At 41.1% G+C, this 21,105-nt stretch overlaps 1 protein-coding gene across 1 annotated transcript; it reads left to right on the top strand.

Moving 5' to 3' along the window:
- Positions 1-281: 281 nt before the first annotated feature.
- s2533 (Solute carrier family 25 member 33) lies at positions 282-20,070 on the top strand. Its single transcript, NM_001140233.1, is given in 7 exon segments — positions 282-437; positions 6,219-6,401; positions 10,036-10,113; positions 11,359-11,459; positions 16,538-16,604; positions 18,208-18,488; positions 18,863-20,070. Coding segments are annotated over 7 exon segments (957 nt in total). The 5' UTR covers positions 282-393; the 3' UTR covers positions 19,066-20,070.
- The last annotated feature ends 1,035 nt before the right edge of the window (positions 20,071-21,105 follow it).

Genomic DNA, 21,105 nt, shown 5'->3' with positions numbered 1-21,105 from the left:
TTATTTGTCTTTAAAAAAAAATGTTTTCAAAAACCATATTTTATATTTGTTTTCAGAAATTACTTAGAGAATTTTTATGTTGGCACAATAAAAGTGACCATTGATTAAAAAAAATATTTTAAAAATCTATATTTTTTCGAATGGGTTATCCAGATCGCAATGTTTTCCAAATGCAGGCTATTATTTTGAAGGTTCGTTACCATACGCAACTGACGTCATCGTTTGTGCTGCTGTCAGAACACTGGTCAGAGTTTGGAACGCTTCAGAGAAAGCCGGGTGGTCGACTGGCTAGCGACAACAGCTGACGAGCAAGATAAACCACATTTTCGCCTCTGACTTGTAGAGATTACATTTACGAGAAGACAAAGAAGAGTATGGTTATAATTTTTAAAAATGGCACATAATAATAATACGCTATTACATCTATTCGCAGGGGGGTAAGTGTTCCTTTTTTACATTTTTTTATCTAGCTAGCATTAGCATGTTCAGCTAGCATTATCATAGCTGAATATTTGTAAAATAGTCTAGCGGCTTCTGCTTTTTTGTCGTGGTAAATTATGTTAACTATTGTGTTAGATTGATGGGTATTCGGCAGCTTGCGCTGACGTTTTAGGATATTTGTGCCCCAGTCTTGACCAAACGAATCATATTCTCGCTAAACCGAAATGTCACTAACTAGCTAACGTTACTCACTCTCAACTGAAGGGGTGACAAGGCCTCCCTCGCTACAGCCTGAGGTTGCCAGCTAACGCTAATGGTGGACAGTGGTGATTTTTTTTAATTTTTTTGCAATTTTGCCAAAGATTCCAGAACAGTATTTTAACTGGCTAACAAGTGTTTACTATGTCATTCGTCTAGTTATGCAATGTCAGGTGGCCAACTATTGTCCTTCTCACTGCTAGCATGCTAGCTAGGCTAATCAACCGGATATTGATTTATGAAGCGTCGCTAGTTTACCTATCCGACTAGCGTTAACAGTGAGCTAACTTCATAGAGGAAATGTGGAAATCCTAGCCATTTGTAATGACCTTTATTTCTACGAAGGTCCTAACGCTTGAGATATGAACTCGAATACAACAACCAAGAGTATTAATGTTTTAATTTGATGTGGCATTAGCTAACTGGCAAGTGTCGCAGTCTATTCTGACCTTAGAATATGTCCTCGAGTTACATAATCGTTCCCAGGCAATCGGTCATCCATGTGACCATGTAAAGTGCTGCAGCTAGCAAGCTGTCGCGTGTTAGCTACTGCAGCTTAGAATAGATGAATCTACTATATTTATAGCTAGCGATATATTATATTCTAAGATGTATAAAAGATTATCAAAAGTTACCTAAAATGTATTTTAGCTAATATGTAGCTAGCAATTCATGAGAAATATTATCCGGCTTGAACTTGGAAGTTTATCAAGATTTTTTTTGCAAGCTAGTAGAACTATTGTCACTCAAGGTCACCCATTGACAGCTCTTGACATTTGGGGAAAGCTGGGGATATTTAGTTGGGGGGGGGGGGGATATATGATCCTGTATTGGACCCACAGAGGAATAGAAATGCCAGTCATATAGTTATGTCTATATAGGCCCTGTATTTCTTAGAACAGCCAATGTTAAGAAGTACCATAGTGGTGAAGATAATGGAAATAACGCTTACTTTATTTATAAAATCAGAACATAATATTACAGTTGAAAAAAGAAAAAAGTATATTAGTCGCTATAGTAGAATAGAGCAAACCTCATAAGTGACAAGCTCACACTGAATATCATTGTCAAGGCAATAGTACATTATTTTGGGATTGAGTTCGAAGAATCTAGTCTAGACTGCCTTTCCAAGCTGCACACTGACTGCAGACATAACATTGAGAACTGTATTTACAGAGGCTGTTTACATGCCATGGTCTCTTCTGAGCTAGTTAATGAATGCCCTATTTAATGGTGGCTTCTGGTTTCACATTTGAACTGATTCAAAATGTTAACTTTGGGTGTCTGGAGGACACCATGATATATGGCCTTTTGCCATACCGTGTTTAGTGTGTATATCACTGTCACATGTAGGGTTATGCAACTCTGTCTCATCCACAGTATGTTTTTCCTCATTGCGTCCCAGACCGCAAGGAGATGCTTATGATAAACTGAGTGAATGGATAGCTTATGTGTTTGTTATTGGAGGCAGTTGCATTCGGCATCACGTGCCCTTTAGACGTCAGTCACTCTGACAGAGCTCCAGAGTTCCTCTGTGGAGATGCGAGAAACCTTCCAGAAGGACAACCATCTCTGTAGCACTCCACCAATCAGACGTGATATATCAGAAATTGTGTAATATAATTGTCAATCTAAAATATTGTCATATAATTATAAATAGTTTATTTTTGTTTGATACAAATGTTCTGTCTAAATAGCCTCTAAAATATATGTAACATACTAAAAAGGTCTCAGAGTACAGTTACATGCACACAGTAATGCGATTTATTTTGGATAGTCAGATTAATATAAGTTTGATTAAAACGTTTACATGCTTTGTAAGAGGAACAATCCCCCTAATACTCCTGTTTTACATGGACATATCTGAAATCAGGCTACCTTATGGCACTTTGATAGATGCAGAAAATACTCCTGTTTTACATGGACATATCTGAAATCAGGCTACCTTATGGCACTTTGATAGATGCAGAAAATCGGCATTCTAAATAAATGTTCTTCCACCATCAACATGTTATTTTTGGGAAGCATATTTTGTTCTGAGTTCGAACATATAAAGTTTGTATGTTAAAAACGACTTCTAGTACTCATACATTCAGTTGTTCTGAACTCACTTCAGTCACGCTAAAGAGGGAGGCTGACGCTAACACATGCGCAGAACAAATTAAACGCAGATAAAAAAAAAAAAAGATATATATATTTTTTTTGGGGGGCGTTTTGCATGTCCTAATCATTTGAAAGATTGCTCAGAAAACCAAGTGTTTTTAATCGGGGTATGATTATTTAGGTTTTTGACCTTACACCGGTTTTAAGATAAGCTGTGTAAGGTGTCATCAGCCGATGTTAGTTTATGGGTGTAGATTGACTGTGTTGTTTGAATGGAATATTGGCAGTTAATTTGAAAAGTTGAATCAATAATGGTGTCATTCCTAAAACTGGCAGGGTAGCTTTGGTAACAAATATACAGTGCAGATAAATTCATTATTATACACTATCACAGCACTGGCAAACCATGGTTGATAAGCTCCCTGACCAAAACGACCGACCTAATTCTGTTTCAAACATATCCGGCCTGCGGGTGGTTTAGTAAAAAAAAATATAATATTATACTGAACAAAAATATGAATGCAACATGCACAAATTAAAAAATATTTTACAGAGTTACAGTTCATATAAGGAAATCAGTCAATTGGAAAAATTATTTAGGCCCTAATTTATGGATTTCACATGACTGGCCAGGGGTGCAGCCATGAGTGGTCTTGGGAGGGCATAGGCCCACCCACTTGGCAGCCAGGTCCAGTCAATCAGAATTTGTTTTTCCCCACAAAAGGGCTTTATTACAGACAGAAATACTCCTCAGTAGGTCTTGCGCCTCCCATGGTCTTGGCTGTGTGGCGTTGTTACACGTGGTCTGTGGTTGTAAGGCTGGTTAGACGTACTGCCAAGTTCTCTAAAACGACGTAGGAGGCAGCATATGGTAGAGAAATTAACATTAAATTCTTTGGCAACAGCTCTGGTGGACATTCCTGAGTGAGCATGCCAATTGTCCACTCCCTCAACTTGAGATGTGGCATTGTTGTGTGACAAAACGGCACATTTTAGAGTAACCCTTTATTGTCCCCCAGTAATTTTTAAAAATGTTATTTTATCTTTATTTAACTAGGCAGGTCAGTTAAGAACAAATTCATATTTTCAATGACGGCCTAGGAACAGTGGGTTGTTCTGCCTTGTTCAGGGGCAGAACGACAGATTTGTACCTTGTCTGCTCGGGGATTTGAACTTGCAACCTTTCGATTGCTAGTCCAACGCTCTAACCACTAGGCTACCCTGCTGCCCACATGCTGTTTAATCAGCTCTTGATATGCCACACCTGTCAGGTGGATGGATTATCTTGGCAAAGGAGAAATGCTCACTAACAGGGATGTAAACAAATTTGTACACAATTTAAAAGGTCTTGTGCATATGGAGCATTTCCAGGATTTTTTAATTTAATCTCATGAAACATGGGACCAACAATTTACATGTTGCGTTTTATATTTTTGTTCACACACAGTGCATTCGGAAAGTATTCAGACCCCTTTACGGTTTCCACATTTTGTAATGTTACAGCCTCATCAAAAAAAAATGAAGAGATTTTTCCAATGGAAATATCACATTTACGTAAGTATTCAGCCCCTTTACTCAGTACATTGTTGAAGCACCTTTGGCAGTGACTACAGCCTCGAGTCTTCTTGGGTATGACGCTACAAGCTTGGCACACTTGTATTTGAGGAGTTTCTCCCATTCTTCTCTGCAGATCCTCTCAAGCTCTGTCACATTGGATAGGGAGCGTCGCTGCGCAGCTATTTTCAGGTCTCTCCAGAGATGTTTCGATCGAGTTCAAGTCCGGGCTCTGGCTGGGCCACTCAAGGACATTCAGAGACTTGTCCCGAAACCACTCCTGTGTTGTCTTGGCTGTGTGCTTAGGGTCGTTGTCCTGTTGGAAGGTGAACCTTTGCCCCAGTCTGAGGTCTTCCATCTCTACAGAAGAACTCTGGAGCACTGTCAGAGTGACCATCGGGTTCTTGGTCACCTCCAAGAGCAGGCCCTTCTCCCCCGATTGCTCAGTTTGGCCAAACAGCCAGCTCTAGGAAAAGTCAGGCGTCCTTCCTAACTCAGTTGCCGGAGAGGAAGGAAACCGCTTAGGGATTTCACCAGGAGACCAATGGTGACTTTAAAACAGAGTTTAATGGCTGTGATGGTAGAGCTGAGAATGGATTGTCTTGAAAATCTATGGTAAGACTTGAAAATGGCTGTCTTGCAATGATCTACAAACAACTTGGCAGAGCTCGGAAGAATTTAAAAAAATCCAGCTATGCAAAGCTCATAGACTTACCCAAAAGACTCCAAGCTGTAATTGTTGCCAAAGGTGTATGTATTGACTCGGGGGTGTGAATACTTATGTAAAACAGATTTTCAATACATTTGCAAAAATTTCAATAAACATGTTTTCACTTTGTCATTATGGGGTATTGTGTGTAGATAGGCAAGGGATTTAAAAAATATATATTTAATATATTTAACACAACAAAATGTGGATAAAGTCAAGGGATATGAATACTTTCTGAAGTCACTATGTTTTAAGTTAATTTTTTTTTTTTTAAATCACTAAAACCAAATCCGAACGGTGTCTAGCTCGCTAATAATCACCAAAACAGCAAGAAAATAAACTCTGGACCCCGTTGAAGACGGAATGCGGGCCCTCTCAGGGGCAAAATTAATCTAATTCTGTCACGCCTTGTCTTGGATGGACAGGGGTTGTAGAGAGGTTAATATCTTCTGTGACGCAAGACTATTCCTCACTTTTTTTTTTAGGTCATAAATCAAATTAAGTGCATGATTTGGACATTTTTAAACGGCTATGTAGAAGAGGCTGTAAGACCTCTCTGTAGCTTTAGTCAAATTAGAGCTTCTTGGTTCAATGACCTTTTGTACCAGATTGTGTATAGAGTAAATGTGAGAGACTGTTCATGACACTGTCTCTTTTAGTAACACCATAAAAGTACAGTGTAGCTGCTACTGTTCTGTATATTGATGGTAAATTACATTCCCTGAGAGAGGGAGAAATATAAAAAACAAATCTGATCCAGGGGAACTGTGACCCAACTGAAACTCACTGATAACACTGCAGCAGGACTACTTCACCCGGTATAAACATACCACACTACAAATTACACAAATGTAAATACACATGTTTTTGTATTTTTATAGTCTACCATGCCCTGATAAAAGGCTGGTTCAGGTGCGTAGGGCATACAACTAAGGCTCTCCGCTTCCTGAAGCTCTTTGGTAATCCTTTCCACCGTTATTGGAGCTCAATCTCCGTTGTCGTTCGCCATGTTAATTAATTAACGCCATATTAATGTTTTCCTATTCTCTGAGGCTGATGTTGTAAACCTGACTTTAAATGACCTGAGATTAGTATATATTATTACTGTATTATAAATGTTAACGTATTTTTTTCCCCATCTTCCTCTCTGCAGATGTAGCGGCACGGTGGGAGCCATCGTGACCTGTCCTCTGGAGGTGCTGAAGACAAGGCTGCAGTCGTCAGGCCTCGCGCTCCGGCCCGTGTTCCAGGTCCAGCTGGGCACGCTCAATGGTACTGGGGTCATCAGACCAGGCTCGGGCACCGTTACGCCACCTGGCCTGCTGCAGGTCTTACGGTAAGAGTTTGTCCCTCTTCTTATTCTTAGCGTGTGGCTAGTCTACTATGGGTCTTACGGTAAGGGGTTGTCCCTCCTTAGTATTGGAGTGGGGCTAGTCTATGGGTCTTACGGTAAGGGGTTGTCCCTCCTTAGTATTGGAGTGGGGCTAGTCTATGGTTCTTACGTTAAGGGGTTGTCCCTCCTTAGTATTGGAGTGGGGCTAGTCTATGGGTCTTACGGTAAGGGGTTGTCCCTCCTTAGTATTGGAGTGGGGCTAGTCTATGGTTCTTACGGTAAGGGGTTGTCACTCCTTAGTATTGGAGTGGGGCTAGTCTACTATGGGTCTTACGGTAAGGGGTTGTCCCTCCTTAGTATTGGAGTGGGGCTAGTCTACTATGGGTCTTACGGTAAGGGGTTGTCCCTCCTTCGTATTGGAGTGGGGCTAGTCTATGGTTCTTACGGTAAGGGGTTGTTCCTCCTTAGTATTGGAGTGGGGCTAGTCTACTATGGGTCTTACGGTAAGGGGTTGTCCCTCCTTACTATTGGAGTGTGGCTAGTCTATGGGTCTTACGGTAAGGGGTTGTCCCTCCTTAGTATTGGAGTGGGGCTAGTCTATGGGTCTTACGGTAAGGGGTTGTCCCTCCTTAGTATTGGAGTGGGGCTAGTCTACTATGGGTCTTACGGTAAGGGGTTGTCCCTCCTTCGTATTGGAGTGGGGCTAGTCTACTATGGGTCTTACGGTAAGGGGTTGTCCCTCCTTCGTATTGGAGTGGGGCTAGTCTACTATGGGTCTTACGGTAAGGGGTTGTCCCTCCTTCGTATTGGAGTGGGGCTAGTCTATGGGTCTTACGGTAAGGGGTTGTCCCTCCTTCGTATTGGAGTGGGGCTAGTCTATGGGTCTTACGGTAAGGGGTTGTCCCTCCTTCGTATTGGAGTGTGGCTAGTCTACTATGGGTCTTACGGTAAGGGGTTGTCCCTCCTTCGTATTGGAGTGGGGCTAGTCTATGGGTCTTACGGTAAGGGGTTGTCCCTCCTTCGTATTGGAGTGGGGCTAGTCTATGGGTCTTACGGTAAGGGGTTGTCCCTCCTTAGTATTGGAGTGGGGCTAGTCTACTATGGGTCTTACGGTAAGGGGTTGTCCCTCCTTCGTATTGGAGTGGGGCTAGTCTACTATGGGTCTTACGGTAAGGGGTTGTCCCTCCTTTGTTGTGTGAATAGGCCTGTGTCTTTACTCTACAACTCTGTCTAACGAGGAGGAAATGGGCCCGTCTCCTACCCTGCCTGATGGGGGCCCGTCTCCTACCCTGCCTGATGGGGGCCCGTCTCCTACCCTGCCTGAGGGGGGCCCTCTTCCTACCCTGCCTGACGGGGGGCCCTTCTCCTACCCTGCCTGACGGGGGGGCCTTCTCCTACCCTGCCTGACGGGGGCCCGTCTCCTACCCTGCCTGATGGGGGCCCTTCTCCTACCCTGCCTGATGGGGGCCCTTCTCCTACCCTGCCTGATGGGGGCCCGACTCCTACCCTGCCTGATGGGGGCCCGTCTCCTACCCTGCCTGATGGGGGCCCGTCTCCTACCCTGCCTGATGGGGGCCCGTCTCCTACCCTGCCTGATGGGGGCCCTCTTCCTACCCTGCCTGACGGGGGGCCATCTCCTACCCTGCCTGACGGGGGGCCTTCTCCTACCCTGCCTGACGGGGGGCCCTTCTCCTACCCTGCCTGACGGGGGCCCGTCTCCTACCCTGCCTGACGGGGGCCCGTCTCCTACCCTGCCTGACGGGGGCCCTTCTCCTACCCTGCCTGATGGGGGCCCGACTCCTACCCTGCCTGATGGGGGCCCGACTCCTACCCTGCCTGATGGGGGCCCGTCTCCTACCCTGCCTGATGGGGGCCCGTCTCCTACCCTGCCTGATGGGGGCCCTTCTCCTACCCTGCCTGATGGGGGCCCTTCTCCTACCCCTGCCTGATGGGGGCCCGTCTTCTACCCTGCCTGATGGGGGCCCGTCTCCTACCCTGCCTGATGGGGGCCCGTCTCCTACCCTGCCTGATGGGGGCCCGTCTCCTACCCTGCCTGATGGGGGCCCGTCTCCTACCCTGCCTGATGGGGGCCCTTCTCCTACCCTGCCTGACGGGGGGCCCTTCTCCTACCCTGCCTGACGGGGGGCCCTTCTCCTACCCTGCCTGACGGGGGGCCCTTCTCCTACCCTGCCTGACGGGGGGCCCGTCTCCTACCCTGCCTGACGGGGGGCCCTTCTCCTACCCTGCCTGACGGGGGGCCCTTCTCCTACCCTGCCTGACGGGGTGCTATTAATTTGAAGGCCATTACCGTTATCCTGTTTTATACACAAATACTAGAGATTAAAGATGGATTAGAACAAGATACTCTAAGAGCTGTTTGCCAGCTGTGGGGAACGCATGCACACGCACTGACGCACAGTGCAGCGAGGACACTTATGTAAGTGCTGATGCCACCTGTGGAAATGTCCCTCACCCCCGAGGCCCAGAGAGGGTTGCCTCAGACCACAGACTGGGTGAGAGTGATGGTGTGACTGTGCCTCTGCCAAATTGAACACGAGGAGGGAGCCGTGCCGGCTGACGTCCAGAAATGCAGTCCGTGGTTTCTCATGTTTCTCGCCTCAAGGGTTTAGTGCTGGAGGCCTTTGGCTGAATGTGACTGAACCAGTCTGGGACTGGACTCAGCTGAATGGTTCAGAGGGGAATGGCTCAAATGGTATCCTCAACCTGTTCACCCAGTGCAGTTTTAACATTTTTACCTTTGAAACTGACCAACAATGGCATTTGGAGGTGAGCCATTGTAATTCTAAGTGACTCTACAACCTTCAAGCATCCATTTTGGTTAATTTCTCCAATAACTGTTGAATGAACCTCTTCTCTCAAATCCTTGTTTATCCAGTGTTGTCTGTAAAGACAGTATAAGGTTGCTTGAAGGTTTTGTAGAGTCACTTGGAATTACAATGACTCATTTAACAAACGCTGTTGTTGGTCTGTTTCAAAGGTAAAATGTTAATACTCTTTAATCTCTAAATCAATATCCTGTTGGGTCATAACATGTTAACTTTTAAATCCTTTATTTCCTTAGCCTGAAGGGTGGTTTTATCTATTGGAACAAAATGACGTTACAGTGTGGGAAAACAAACGAATAACAGTGTCCTTTTTAAGTAGAGTGTGGTTTACAGCAGAGTGTGGGACCAATGTATCAGTCCTGTTGTGTCCCTGTGTGTCCACTCACCTGGCCTATTTGTCTGCTACTGGGCTAAGTGTGTGTGTGTGTGTGAAGTTAATCCCACAGAGGCGAAGGAGTTCAGTGCACCTCCAGTTTCAAAGGGTACTGGGTTGAGAGTAGGGTCTTGTCCAAAACAAACTCTGCAGAGGTGGGTGATATGGAAGGGGGGGGAACAAAAATTCATATCACGATTTAATTAACTGAATTATCACTAACGATAAATTGAACAATATACCCATGGCAGTACATGCTGTTTGGCCAATGCAGACGTCGGATTGACCATACAACTTCTTGAACCCTACCGCAGTTGTCCCAACTACTGAATACCCGTCCAAAATAATGTTCTTGTCATTCAAACATTTTTAAAGTGTCTATTCAATGAACTGGTTTGTTTTCTCTTCCCATTTCTAGGTCAATTCTAGAAAAAGAAGGACCAAGGTCTCTTTTCCGGGGACTGGGTCCCAATCTTGTTGGGGTGGCCCCTTCAAGGTAAGCCTGCTAATGAGACACGGACTGCATTTGAAAGGGTGGATTCGTTTTGGTGTAAGTAATGTTTGGGTGTGGATGTGTTTTGTATGTCCACACCCTTAACAACCTACACACTCATCCTTTTTATCATGTCATTACCAAGGACCAGCTTTCAGACTGTAATATATTATTACTGCTGTGTTGTTGAATGAAGTCATACGAGGTCAGAACGGTGGGGTGAGAGAGGACAGAATTGTGGCCATAAATTGGGATTCTACAGGGCATTCGCAAAGTATTCAGACCCCTTGACTTTTTCCACATTTTGTTACTTACAGCCTTATTCTAAAATGGATTAAATCGTTCCCCGTCCCCCCCCCTTATCAATCTACACACAATACCCCCTAATGACAAAGCAAAAGCAGGTTTTTAGAAATGTTTGCAAATGTATTAAAAGTAAACAACTTAAAAATCAGACTTTTTGCTCAGTACTTTGTTGAAGCAACTTTTGCAGCGAATTACAGCCTCGAGTCCACAAAAAATGTGGAAAAGGTGAAGGGGTCTGAATACTTTATGAATGCACCGTCTACAGTACGTAGTATACAGTCCTCACTAAGGGGTTTGTCTGTCCCTCTCTCTCTCTCTCTCTCTCTCTCTCTCTCTGCATTATGCCATCGCCCAACTTACAAGCGCTGCCATTCATATAAACAAGACATTTTTACACTCCTTGGGTTTGTACAGTAACGTATTATACAGTCCTCAGTAAGTAGGGTGGGAATGGGGAGGGGTCACTCTGGAAACTCACCAACATACCGTCAAAACGATTTCACTCCCAGAAATAGGTAGCATGGAGCAGAGGGAGGGTCAGCCAGCTTCCAAACCCTGCCTGGCATTCAGAATGAGAATAGCACTAGTCCAGACCCATCTCTCTCTCGACCACCCCCCGTGGCCTGCCTCGGTGCTTATTCAAGCCATTCTGCTGCTGCCTGTGATACACACACTGTATGGGATGGACTGTTCCAGAAGCATAGCAGACTACTCTGGACAGGACACACGTGGCTTAGCTGGCTCTGTCAAAGGCTGCTGCTTCACAGGTTTCAGGCAGCACCTGGAAACGGGATGTTACATAAACGCACACTGCCGTTTTCTAAAACACAGTGAAAGATGGACACCCACTCACTGAGAAATATACTGGTATATACATTTGTTTGTACATTTTAAAGAGGGAATCTGATTTCTCACCCTTTTTGTCTTCTGTCTTTCTTGTAGAGCTATTTATTTTGCTGCCTACAAGAGGTCTAAGGAGGCGTTCAATGGCGTCTTCGTCCCTAACAGTGGACTGGTGCACATGTCCTCAGCTGGCTTTGCAGGTGAGACTGTCTGAAGCAGACCACAGACACGCCGGCGTAGGGGGGGGCGGAGACGCCGGCGTAGGGGGGGCGGAGACGCCGGCGTAGGGGGGGCGGAGACGCCGGCGTAGGGGGGGCGGAGACGCGTAGGGGGGGCGGAGACGCCGGCGTAGGGGGGCGGAGACGCCGGCGTAGGGGGGGCGGAGACGCCGGCGTAGGGGGGCGGAGACGCCGGCGTAGGGGGGGCGAGACGCCGGCGAGGGGGGCGGAGACGCCGGCGTAGGGGGGCGGAGACGCCGGCGTAGGGGGGCGGAGACGCCGGCGTAGGGGGGGCGGAGACGCCGGCGTAGGGGGGCGGAGACGCCGGGCGTAGGGGGGGCGGAGACGCCGGCGTAGGGGGGCGGAGACGCCGGCGTAGGGGGGCGGAGACGCCCGGCGTAAGGGGGGCGGAGACGCCGGCGTAGGGGGGCGGAGACGCCGGCGTAGGGGGGCGGAGACGCCGGCGTAGGGGGGGGCGGAGACGCCGGCGTAGGGGGGGCGGAGACGCCGGCGTAGGGGGGGCGGAGACGCCGGCGTAGGGGGGGGGGCGGAGACGCCGGCGTAGGGGTGGGGGGCGGAGACGCCGGCGTAGGGGGGGGCGGAGACGCCAACGTAGGGGGGGGGCGGAGACGCCGGCGTAGGGGTGGGGGGGCGGAGACGCCGGCGTAGGGGGGGGGGGAGACGCCGGGCGTGGGGGGCGGAGACGCCGGCGTAGGGGGGGAGCACTCTACCCTCATTCTGTATGAAACACAAAGCAATAGAACCATGTAGGTTGTATACCTGCTGGGGAAACCATGTGGGTTCTATGCCTGCTGGGGAAACCATGTGGGTTCTATGCCTGCTGGGGAAACCATGTGGGTTCTATGCCTGCTGGGGAAACCATGTGGGTTCTATGCCTGCTGGGGGAAACCATGTGGGTTCTATGCCTGCTGGGGAAACCATGTGGGTTCTATGCCTGCTGGGGAAACCATGTGGGTTCTATGCCTGCTGGGGAAACCATGTGGGTTCTATGCCTGCTGGGGAAACCATGTGGGTTCTATGCCTGCTGGGGAAACCATGTGGGTTCTATGCCTGCTGGGGAAACCATGTGGGTTCTATGCCTGCTGGGGAAACCATGTGGGTTCTATGCCTGCTGGGGAAACCATGTGGGTTCTATGCCTGCTGGGGAAACCATGTGGGTTCTATGCCTGCTGGGGAAACCATGTGGGTTCTATGCCTGCTGGGGAAACAAGAGTCAAGTTTTTGTTGTTGCCATTATGTCAACTAAAATGTGTGTATATAATACACGTATTTATTATATAACTCTATAACTATAATGTGTGTATATAATACACGTATTTATTATATAACTCTATAACTATAATGTGTGTATATAATACACGTATTTATTATATAACTCTATAACTATAATGTGTGTATATAATACACGTTTTTATTATATAACTCTATAACTATAATGTGTGTATATAATACACGTATTTATTATATAACTCTATAACTATAATGTGTGTATATAATACACGTATTTATTATATAACTCTATAACTATAATGTGTGTATATAATACACGTATTTATTATATAACTCTATAACTATGTGTGTATATAATACACGTATTTATTATATAACTCTATAACTATGTGTGTATATAATACACGTATTTATTATATAACTCTATAACTATAATGTGTGTATATAATACACGTATTTATTATATAACTCTATAACTATAATGTGTGTATATAATACACGTATTTATTATATAACTCTATAACTATAATGTGTGTATATAATACACGTATTTATTATATAACTCTATAACTATAATGTGTGTATATAATACACGTATTTATTATATAACTCTATAACTATAATGTGTGTATATAATACACGTATTTATTATATAACTCTATAACTATAATACACGTATTTATTATGTAACTCTATAACTATAATGTGTGTATATAATACACGTATTTATTATATAACTCTATAACTGGTATATAATACACGTATTTATTATATAACTCTATAACTATAATGTGTGTATATAATACACGTATTTATTATATAACTCTATAACTATAATACACGTATTTATTATGTAACTCTATAACTATAATGTGTGTATATAATACACGTATTTATTATATAACTCTATAACTATAATACACGTATTTATTATATAACTCTATAACTATAATGTGTGTATATAATACACGTATTTATTATATAACTCTATAACTATGTGTGTATATAATACACGTATTTATTATATAACTCTATAACTATAATGTGTGTATATAATACACGTATTTATTATATAACTCTATAACTATAATGTGTGTATATAATACACGTATTTATTATATAACTCTAACTATAATACACGTATTTATTATATAACTCTATAACTATAATGTGTGTATATAATACACGTATTTATTATATAACTCTAACTATAATACACGTATTTATTATATAACTCTATAACTATAATGTGTGTATATAATACACGTATTTATTATATAACTCTATAACTATAATGTGTGTATATAATACACGTATTTATTATATAACTCTATAACTATAATGTGTGTATATAATACACGTATTTATTATATAACTCTATAACTATAATACACGTATTTATTATATAACTCTATAACTATAATGTGTGTATATAATACACGTATTTATTATATAACTCTATAACTATAATACACGTATTTATTATATAACTCTATAACTATAATGTGTGTATATAATACACGTTTTTATTATATAACTCTATAACTATAATGTGTGTATATAATACACGTTTTTATTATATAACTCTATAACTATAATGTGTGTATATAATACACGTATTTATTATATAACTCTATAACTATAATGTGTGTATATAATACACGTATTTATTATATAACTCTATAACTATAATGTGTGTATATAATACACGTATTTATTATATAACTCTATAACTATAATGTGTGTATATAATACACGTTTTTATTATATAACTCTATAACTATAATGTGTGTATATAATACACGTTTTTATTATATAACTCTATAACTATAATGTGTGTATATAATACACGTATTTATTATATAACTCTATAACTATAATGTGTGTATATAATACATGTATTTATTATATAACTCTATAACTATAATGTGTGTATATAATACACGTATTTATTATATAACTCTATAACTATGTGTGTATATAATACACGTATTTATTATATAACTCTATAACTATAATGTGTGTATATAATACACGTATTTATTATATAACTCTATAACTATAATGTGTGTATATAATACACGTATTTATTATATAACTCTATAACTGTAATGTGTGTATATAATACACGTATTTATTATATAACTCTATAACTATAATGTGTGTATATAATACACGTATTTATTATATAACTCTAACTATAATGTGTGTATATAATACACGTATTTATTATATAACTCTATAACTATAATGTGTGTATATAATACACGTATTTATTATATAACTCTATAACTATAATGTGTGTATATAATACACGTATTTATTATATAACTCTATAACTATAATGTGTGTATATAATACACGTATTTATTATATAACTCTATAACTATAATGTGTGTATATAATACACGTATTTATTATATAACTCTATAACTATAATGTGTGTATATAATACACGTATTTATTATATAACTCTATAACTATGTGTGTATATAATACACGTATTTATTATATAACTCTATAACTATAATGTGTGTATATAATACACGTTTTTATTATATAACTCTATAACTATAATGTGTGTATATAATACACGTATTTATTATATAACTCTATAACTATAATACACGTATTTATTATATAACTCTATAACTATAATGTGTGTATATAATACACGTATTTATTATATAACTCTATAACTATAATACACGTATTTATTATATAACTCTATAACTAGAATGTGTGTATATAATACACGTATTTATTATATAACTCTATAACTATAATGTGTGTATATAATACACGTATTTATTATATAACTCTATAACTATAATGTGTGTATATAATACACGTATTTATTATATAACTCTATAACTATAATACACGTATTTATTATATAACTCTATAACTATAATGTGTGTATATAATACACGTATTTATTATATAACTCTATAACTATAATACACGTATTTATTATATAACTCTATAACTATAATGTGTGTATATAATACACGTATTTATTATATAACTCTATAACTATAATACACGTATTTATTATATAACTCTATAACTATAATGTGTGTATATAATACACGTATTTATTATATAACTCTATAACTATAATGTGTGTATATAATACACGTATTTATTATATAACTCTATAACTATAATGTGTGTATATAATACACGTATTTATTATATAACTCTATAACTATAATGTGTGTATATAATACACGTATTTATTATATAACTCTATAACTATAATGTGTGTATATAATACACGTTTTTATTATATAACTCTATAACTATAATGTGTGTATATAATACACGTATTTATTATATAACTCTATAACTATAATGTGTGTATATAATACACGTATTTATTATATAACTCTATAACTATAATGTGTGTATATAATACACGTATTTATTATATAACTCTATAACTATAATGTGTGTATATAATACACGTATTTATTATATAACTCTATAACTATAATGTGTGTATATAATACACGTATTTATTATATAACTCTATAACTATAATGTGTGTATATAATACACGTATTTATTATATAACTCTATAACTATAATGTGTGTATATAATACACGTATTTATTATATAACTCTAACTATAATGTGTTGTATAATAATTGAATTTCTGCTCTGTCAGGAATCCTGGAGGATTTGCCCTCCCTGACCTGTTCTTTCCCTGAACTCCCATCCAGAAATATAAAATGAACTCTGTCCCTTTCTCTTGCTCCATCCAGTGATATGACACAACTCTCTGTTTCTACTTCCTGTTTCAGCCTTTGTTACAAACTCCCTCATGAACCCCGTCTGGATGGTTAAGACCAGGATGCAGCTGGAGAGGAAGTATGTACATTTATATTATTCTACGGTTCTTACTTCCTATTTCATTTACTTTTATTAAGTCTCTTTTAGAAGCTTTTTAAAGGCTTTAAATGCAGACATATTTTAGATGTTAGTTTTGTACTAATGGAGTCAGAACATTCATTAAAGGGTTACTGTAGGTAGTGTGTAATTCCAGTTCTGTCGCCAGTCCCCACCACCACCACCACCACCACCATTTGAATGTGATCTTTGACGGGCCCCCCCCATCTTGGCTGCTCTCCTGTCCTTGGGTTACTCAGTTTGCGTGGTGTAACGTGACCAGACAGATCCATAAATACCCATAGCTGCTGACGCATTAGGCTGCGTTGGAGGAAGAGGCTATATTTACACAGGATCTGTATCCCAAATGGCACCCTATATAGGGGCACTACTTTTGACCAGAAACATGTTCCAAAGTAGTGACCCTATGTAGGAAATGAGGTGGCGTTTGGAACATATGGAGTAATAGAACCGTCTGAGGGTCACCGTTACAGGGACAATGTCTGGTGACCTAGTGTCCTATTCACCCTGCTGACTTGTTCATATAGGTAGTCACTCAAACTATAGTTAACTAGTGGGGAGGGGATTTGGTAGATGAAAAATAGGAATATATATTTTTAAATAGTATCATGTTAAATGCACATTTCATAAAAGGTTTTAAACAAAAAAAAGTAACAGGATGTCTCCTTGATTATTTGTCACAAGACTGGAGTGTGAGGTATGCCACTTGATCTGTTCGAGGTTGTGAGGTATGCCACTTGATCTGTTCGAGGTTGTGAGGTATGCCACTTGATCTGTTCGAGGTTGTGAGGTATGCCACTTGATCTGCTCGAGGTTGTGAGGTATGCCACTTGATCTGCTCGAGGTTGTGAGGTATGCCACTTGATCTGCTCGAGGTTGTGAGGTATGCCACTTGATCTGCTCGAGGTTGTGAGGTATGCCACTTGATCTGCTCGAGGTTGTGAGGTGTGCCACTTGATCTGCTCGAGGTTGTGAGGTATGCCACTTGATCTGCTCGAGGTTGTGAGGTATGCCACTTGATCTGCCCGAGGTTGTGAGGTATGCCACTTGATCTGCTCGAGGTTGTGAGGTATGCCACTTGATCTGCCCGAGGTTGTGAGGTATGCCACTTGATCTGCTCGAGGTTGTGAGGTATGCCACTTGATCTTCCCGAGGTTGTGAGGTATGCCACTTGATCTGCCCGAGGTTGTGAGGTATGCCACTTGATCTGCCCGAGGTTGTGAGGTATGCCACTTGATCTGCCCGAGGTTGTGAGGTATGCCACTTGATCTGCCCGAGGTTGTGAGGTATGCCACTTGATCTGCTCGAGGTTGTGTTGTTTCCTGGCTATTGTGCCCCTGACACCTCTGTTCTTGGTCATCTGCATTAGGGCACACCTTAACAAAATATAGCAAAACCACTCTTATAGAACAAGTTCAGATGGTAGGTTACCACCCACAAAACGACTTTCCTGCAGGAAAATGTTTTTCTGATCCAATTCAACGTCTTCTCTAAATCTTCTGCCAAAAACACTTTGTGACACCTGCAGGTGTTTTAGATCAATACTGACTGTCTTTTCCTCCAGGGTACGAGGGGAGAAGAAGACGAATGCGCTGCAGTGTGCCCGTTACGTTTACAAGACGGAGGGCATGAGAGGTTTCTACCGGGGCCTGACGGCGTCCTACGCTGGCATCTCCGAGACCATGATCTGTTTCCTCATCTACGAGACGCTGAAAAAACGCCTGAACGAAGCGCGCTTCACTTCGCCAAACAGCGAAACTGAAAAAGGGGCGTCGGATTTCCTAGGCCTGATGATGGCGGCTGCTTTCGCTAAGGGTTGTGCTTCTTGCATAGCCTACCCACACGGTAAGCTTGGGTATTAACGGGTATGAATCAAATAAATGGCTATGGTATTAACTTGTCATACCACACCTCAAACGACAACAACACACATTAACGTAAGAGGCAAAACAACAGCTTTTAATTGACGATGGCCCAATCTACAACTGTCTACTGTACAGTAGCACAGCATACAACCATGACTCAATGTTAACTTGAGTGAGAAGCCTTTACTAAAACTCAATACATTCCCTTCCGTCTTTAGTCAAAATACTCTGTAAACTGCGTTCAAAATCACCTTTTATTTCTAATTCATCTTAATTTCTCCCCTTCTCTCTGTCTGTCTCTGTCGCTTCTCTCTCTCTCTCTCTCTCTCTCTCTGCGTTCCCTCCATTCATCAGAGGTGATTCGTACAAGGCTGCGAGAAGAGGGCAGTAAATATCAGTACTTTTTCCAGACAGCACGGTTGGTTGCAGTGGAGGAGGGCTACGCTGCTTTTTACAGAGGACTCATTCCTCAGCTTATCAGACAGATCCCCAACACAGCCATCGTCCTCTCCACCTACGAACTCATTGTCCACCTGATGGGAGACTCCTCGCAGTGATCGACGACAACAACAACAACAACATGGTAGCTAAGGAAAAGACCAGTTTTGGTCGGCCCATCCTAGATGGAAGGGCAACACAATGTAGATATATCCAAGGGCACGTTGGGCAAGAAAGAGACAATTGTGAAATTGCAGAAGAAACTGAATTTCTGTTGGAAAGACTGGTTTAGAGACGGTTGGTTTCTCTTGAGGGAATCTGAAGGCAGGTTTTACTGTTATCCAATGAGCTGTAACGGATTTTTAGGATACATCCTAAATAGCAAACTATCCCCTATTTAGTGCACTACTTTTGACCAGGGTCCATAGGGCTCTGGTCAAACGTAGTGCACTGTATAAGGGGCCATTTTGGACACTTAACACACTTTTTTTTTTGTTTTAATTAAAGCATGTTACTTAGAAGTTGTTCAGAAGAATTTAAACTCTCAAGAATTGTGGTACTACTGACAGGACAACTCTAGCCTGAGTCCCAGATCTGTTTGTGTTGTATCGCCAACTCCATTGCTGTCATGGGTTGAGTTGGCAAGACGGCACAAAAGTATCTGGGATTCAGGCTAGGACCATATGAGAATAACTGTAGTTGTCATACAAGATTAAGAGGTCATCTGAATAGAAGAGTACTGTTTTAAGTTGGAACTAAATTATTTTAGTATTTTGTTATTATATTGTCTGACTTTCTCTGATGCTTATCAATGTTGAATGTCCAAAGATCCGTCAAAGGTCTTGGGCTACAGGTTATTTAATTTTCCTCTAATTAAGGAAGATCAAGGCATAGCTAGAATTGTTCCTTGTGAGCCACCACACACCATCCATCACGATAGTTCCTGCTTATTCATTTACTACCATTAGTGATTTTTGAAGTGTGATTTTAATTATTTTCCATGACAAATACAGGTTAAATACAGGTTAATTTCTATATTGTGTTAAAGAACATAATCGCCTTTTTTACAATATCACAACGTGAATGCTTATTTGACCAGTGGCTCAATAAAATTTGGCTCCAGTGTTCGGTTCATTGTTTTTGAATGGTGTAAAACTACAGTAATCTGGTTGAGAAAGATGGACTGGACCAGTGGTGTTTAAGATTTCACTTGGTGGAATTTAGTAAAGGTGCTGAAAATGTTAACTGAGTTTCCTCACAGCTTCACAATATAAATCAAACTACACTTATATAAATGATTTTCACTTTTGATTGAACCACTATGCCTGATTGAGATTATTACATTACTGTACTTTGAAGGGTACATATTAGTGATTGTCTATTAATCTTTATCCAATGAAATTTTTGATTACCATAACATGTTGTATAAACTGTTTTGGAGAGGACTGTGCACACTAAAATACTGTAGCTTGAAAAGTCTATCCCTACTAAAATAATTAAAAGTAAAGTACTGTAAAGTACATTTAGTGGATTTGGAATGCAATCCCATGGGTTTGTATCCAAAGTCTAACATTTTAATTGTGATAAGTACCGATACCTTTATTCATACAGTGTATTATCACTATTCATACAGTGTGTCAGTAATAACTATTCTTACACTGAATGAATGAAAAATGTTTTCATGTCAAATCGCCAATTTACAACCCATCCCTTATGGAATGAATTGACACAAACAGACTTTACAATTCACTGAGGTAATTCAGTGATAATTCTTCTTCCGGTGTTCTCTGCAGGGTGCATCGCATAAAGAGTGAAACAATTCAATGTACACTGCTCAAAAAAATAAAGGGAACACTTAAACAACACATCCTAGATCTGAATGAAAGAAATAATCTTATTAAATACTTTTTTCTTTACATAGTTGAATGTGCTGACAACAAAATCACACAAAAATAATCAATGGAAATCCAATTTATCAACCCATGGAGGTCTGGATTTGGAGTCACACTCAAAATTAAAGTGGAAAACCACACTACAGGCTGATCCAACTTTGATGTAATGTCCTTAAAACAAGTCAAAATGAGGCTCAGTAGTGTGTGTGGCCTCCACGTGCCTGTATGACCTCCCTACAACGCCTGGGCATGCTCCTGATGAGGTGG

This window comes from Salmo salar, chromosome ssa15, assembly GCF_905237065.1.
Source record: "Salmo salar chromosome ssa15, Ssal_v3.1, whole genome shotgun sequence".
Classification (NCBI taxonomy): Eukaryota; Metazoa; Chordata; class Actinopteri; order Salmoniformes; family Salmonidae; genus Salmo; species Salmo salar.
Note: the sequence above shows the minus strand (reverse complement) of the source record. Positions and strands in the feature narration are given on the sequence as shown.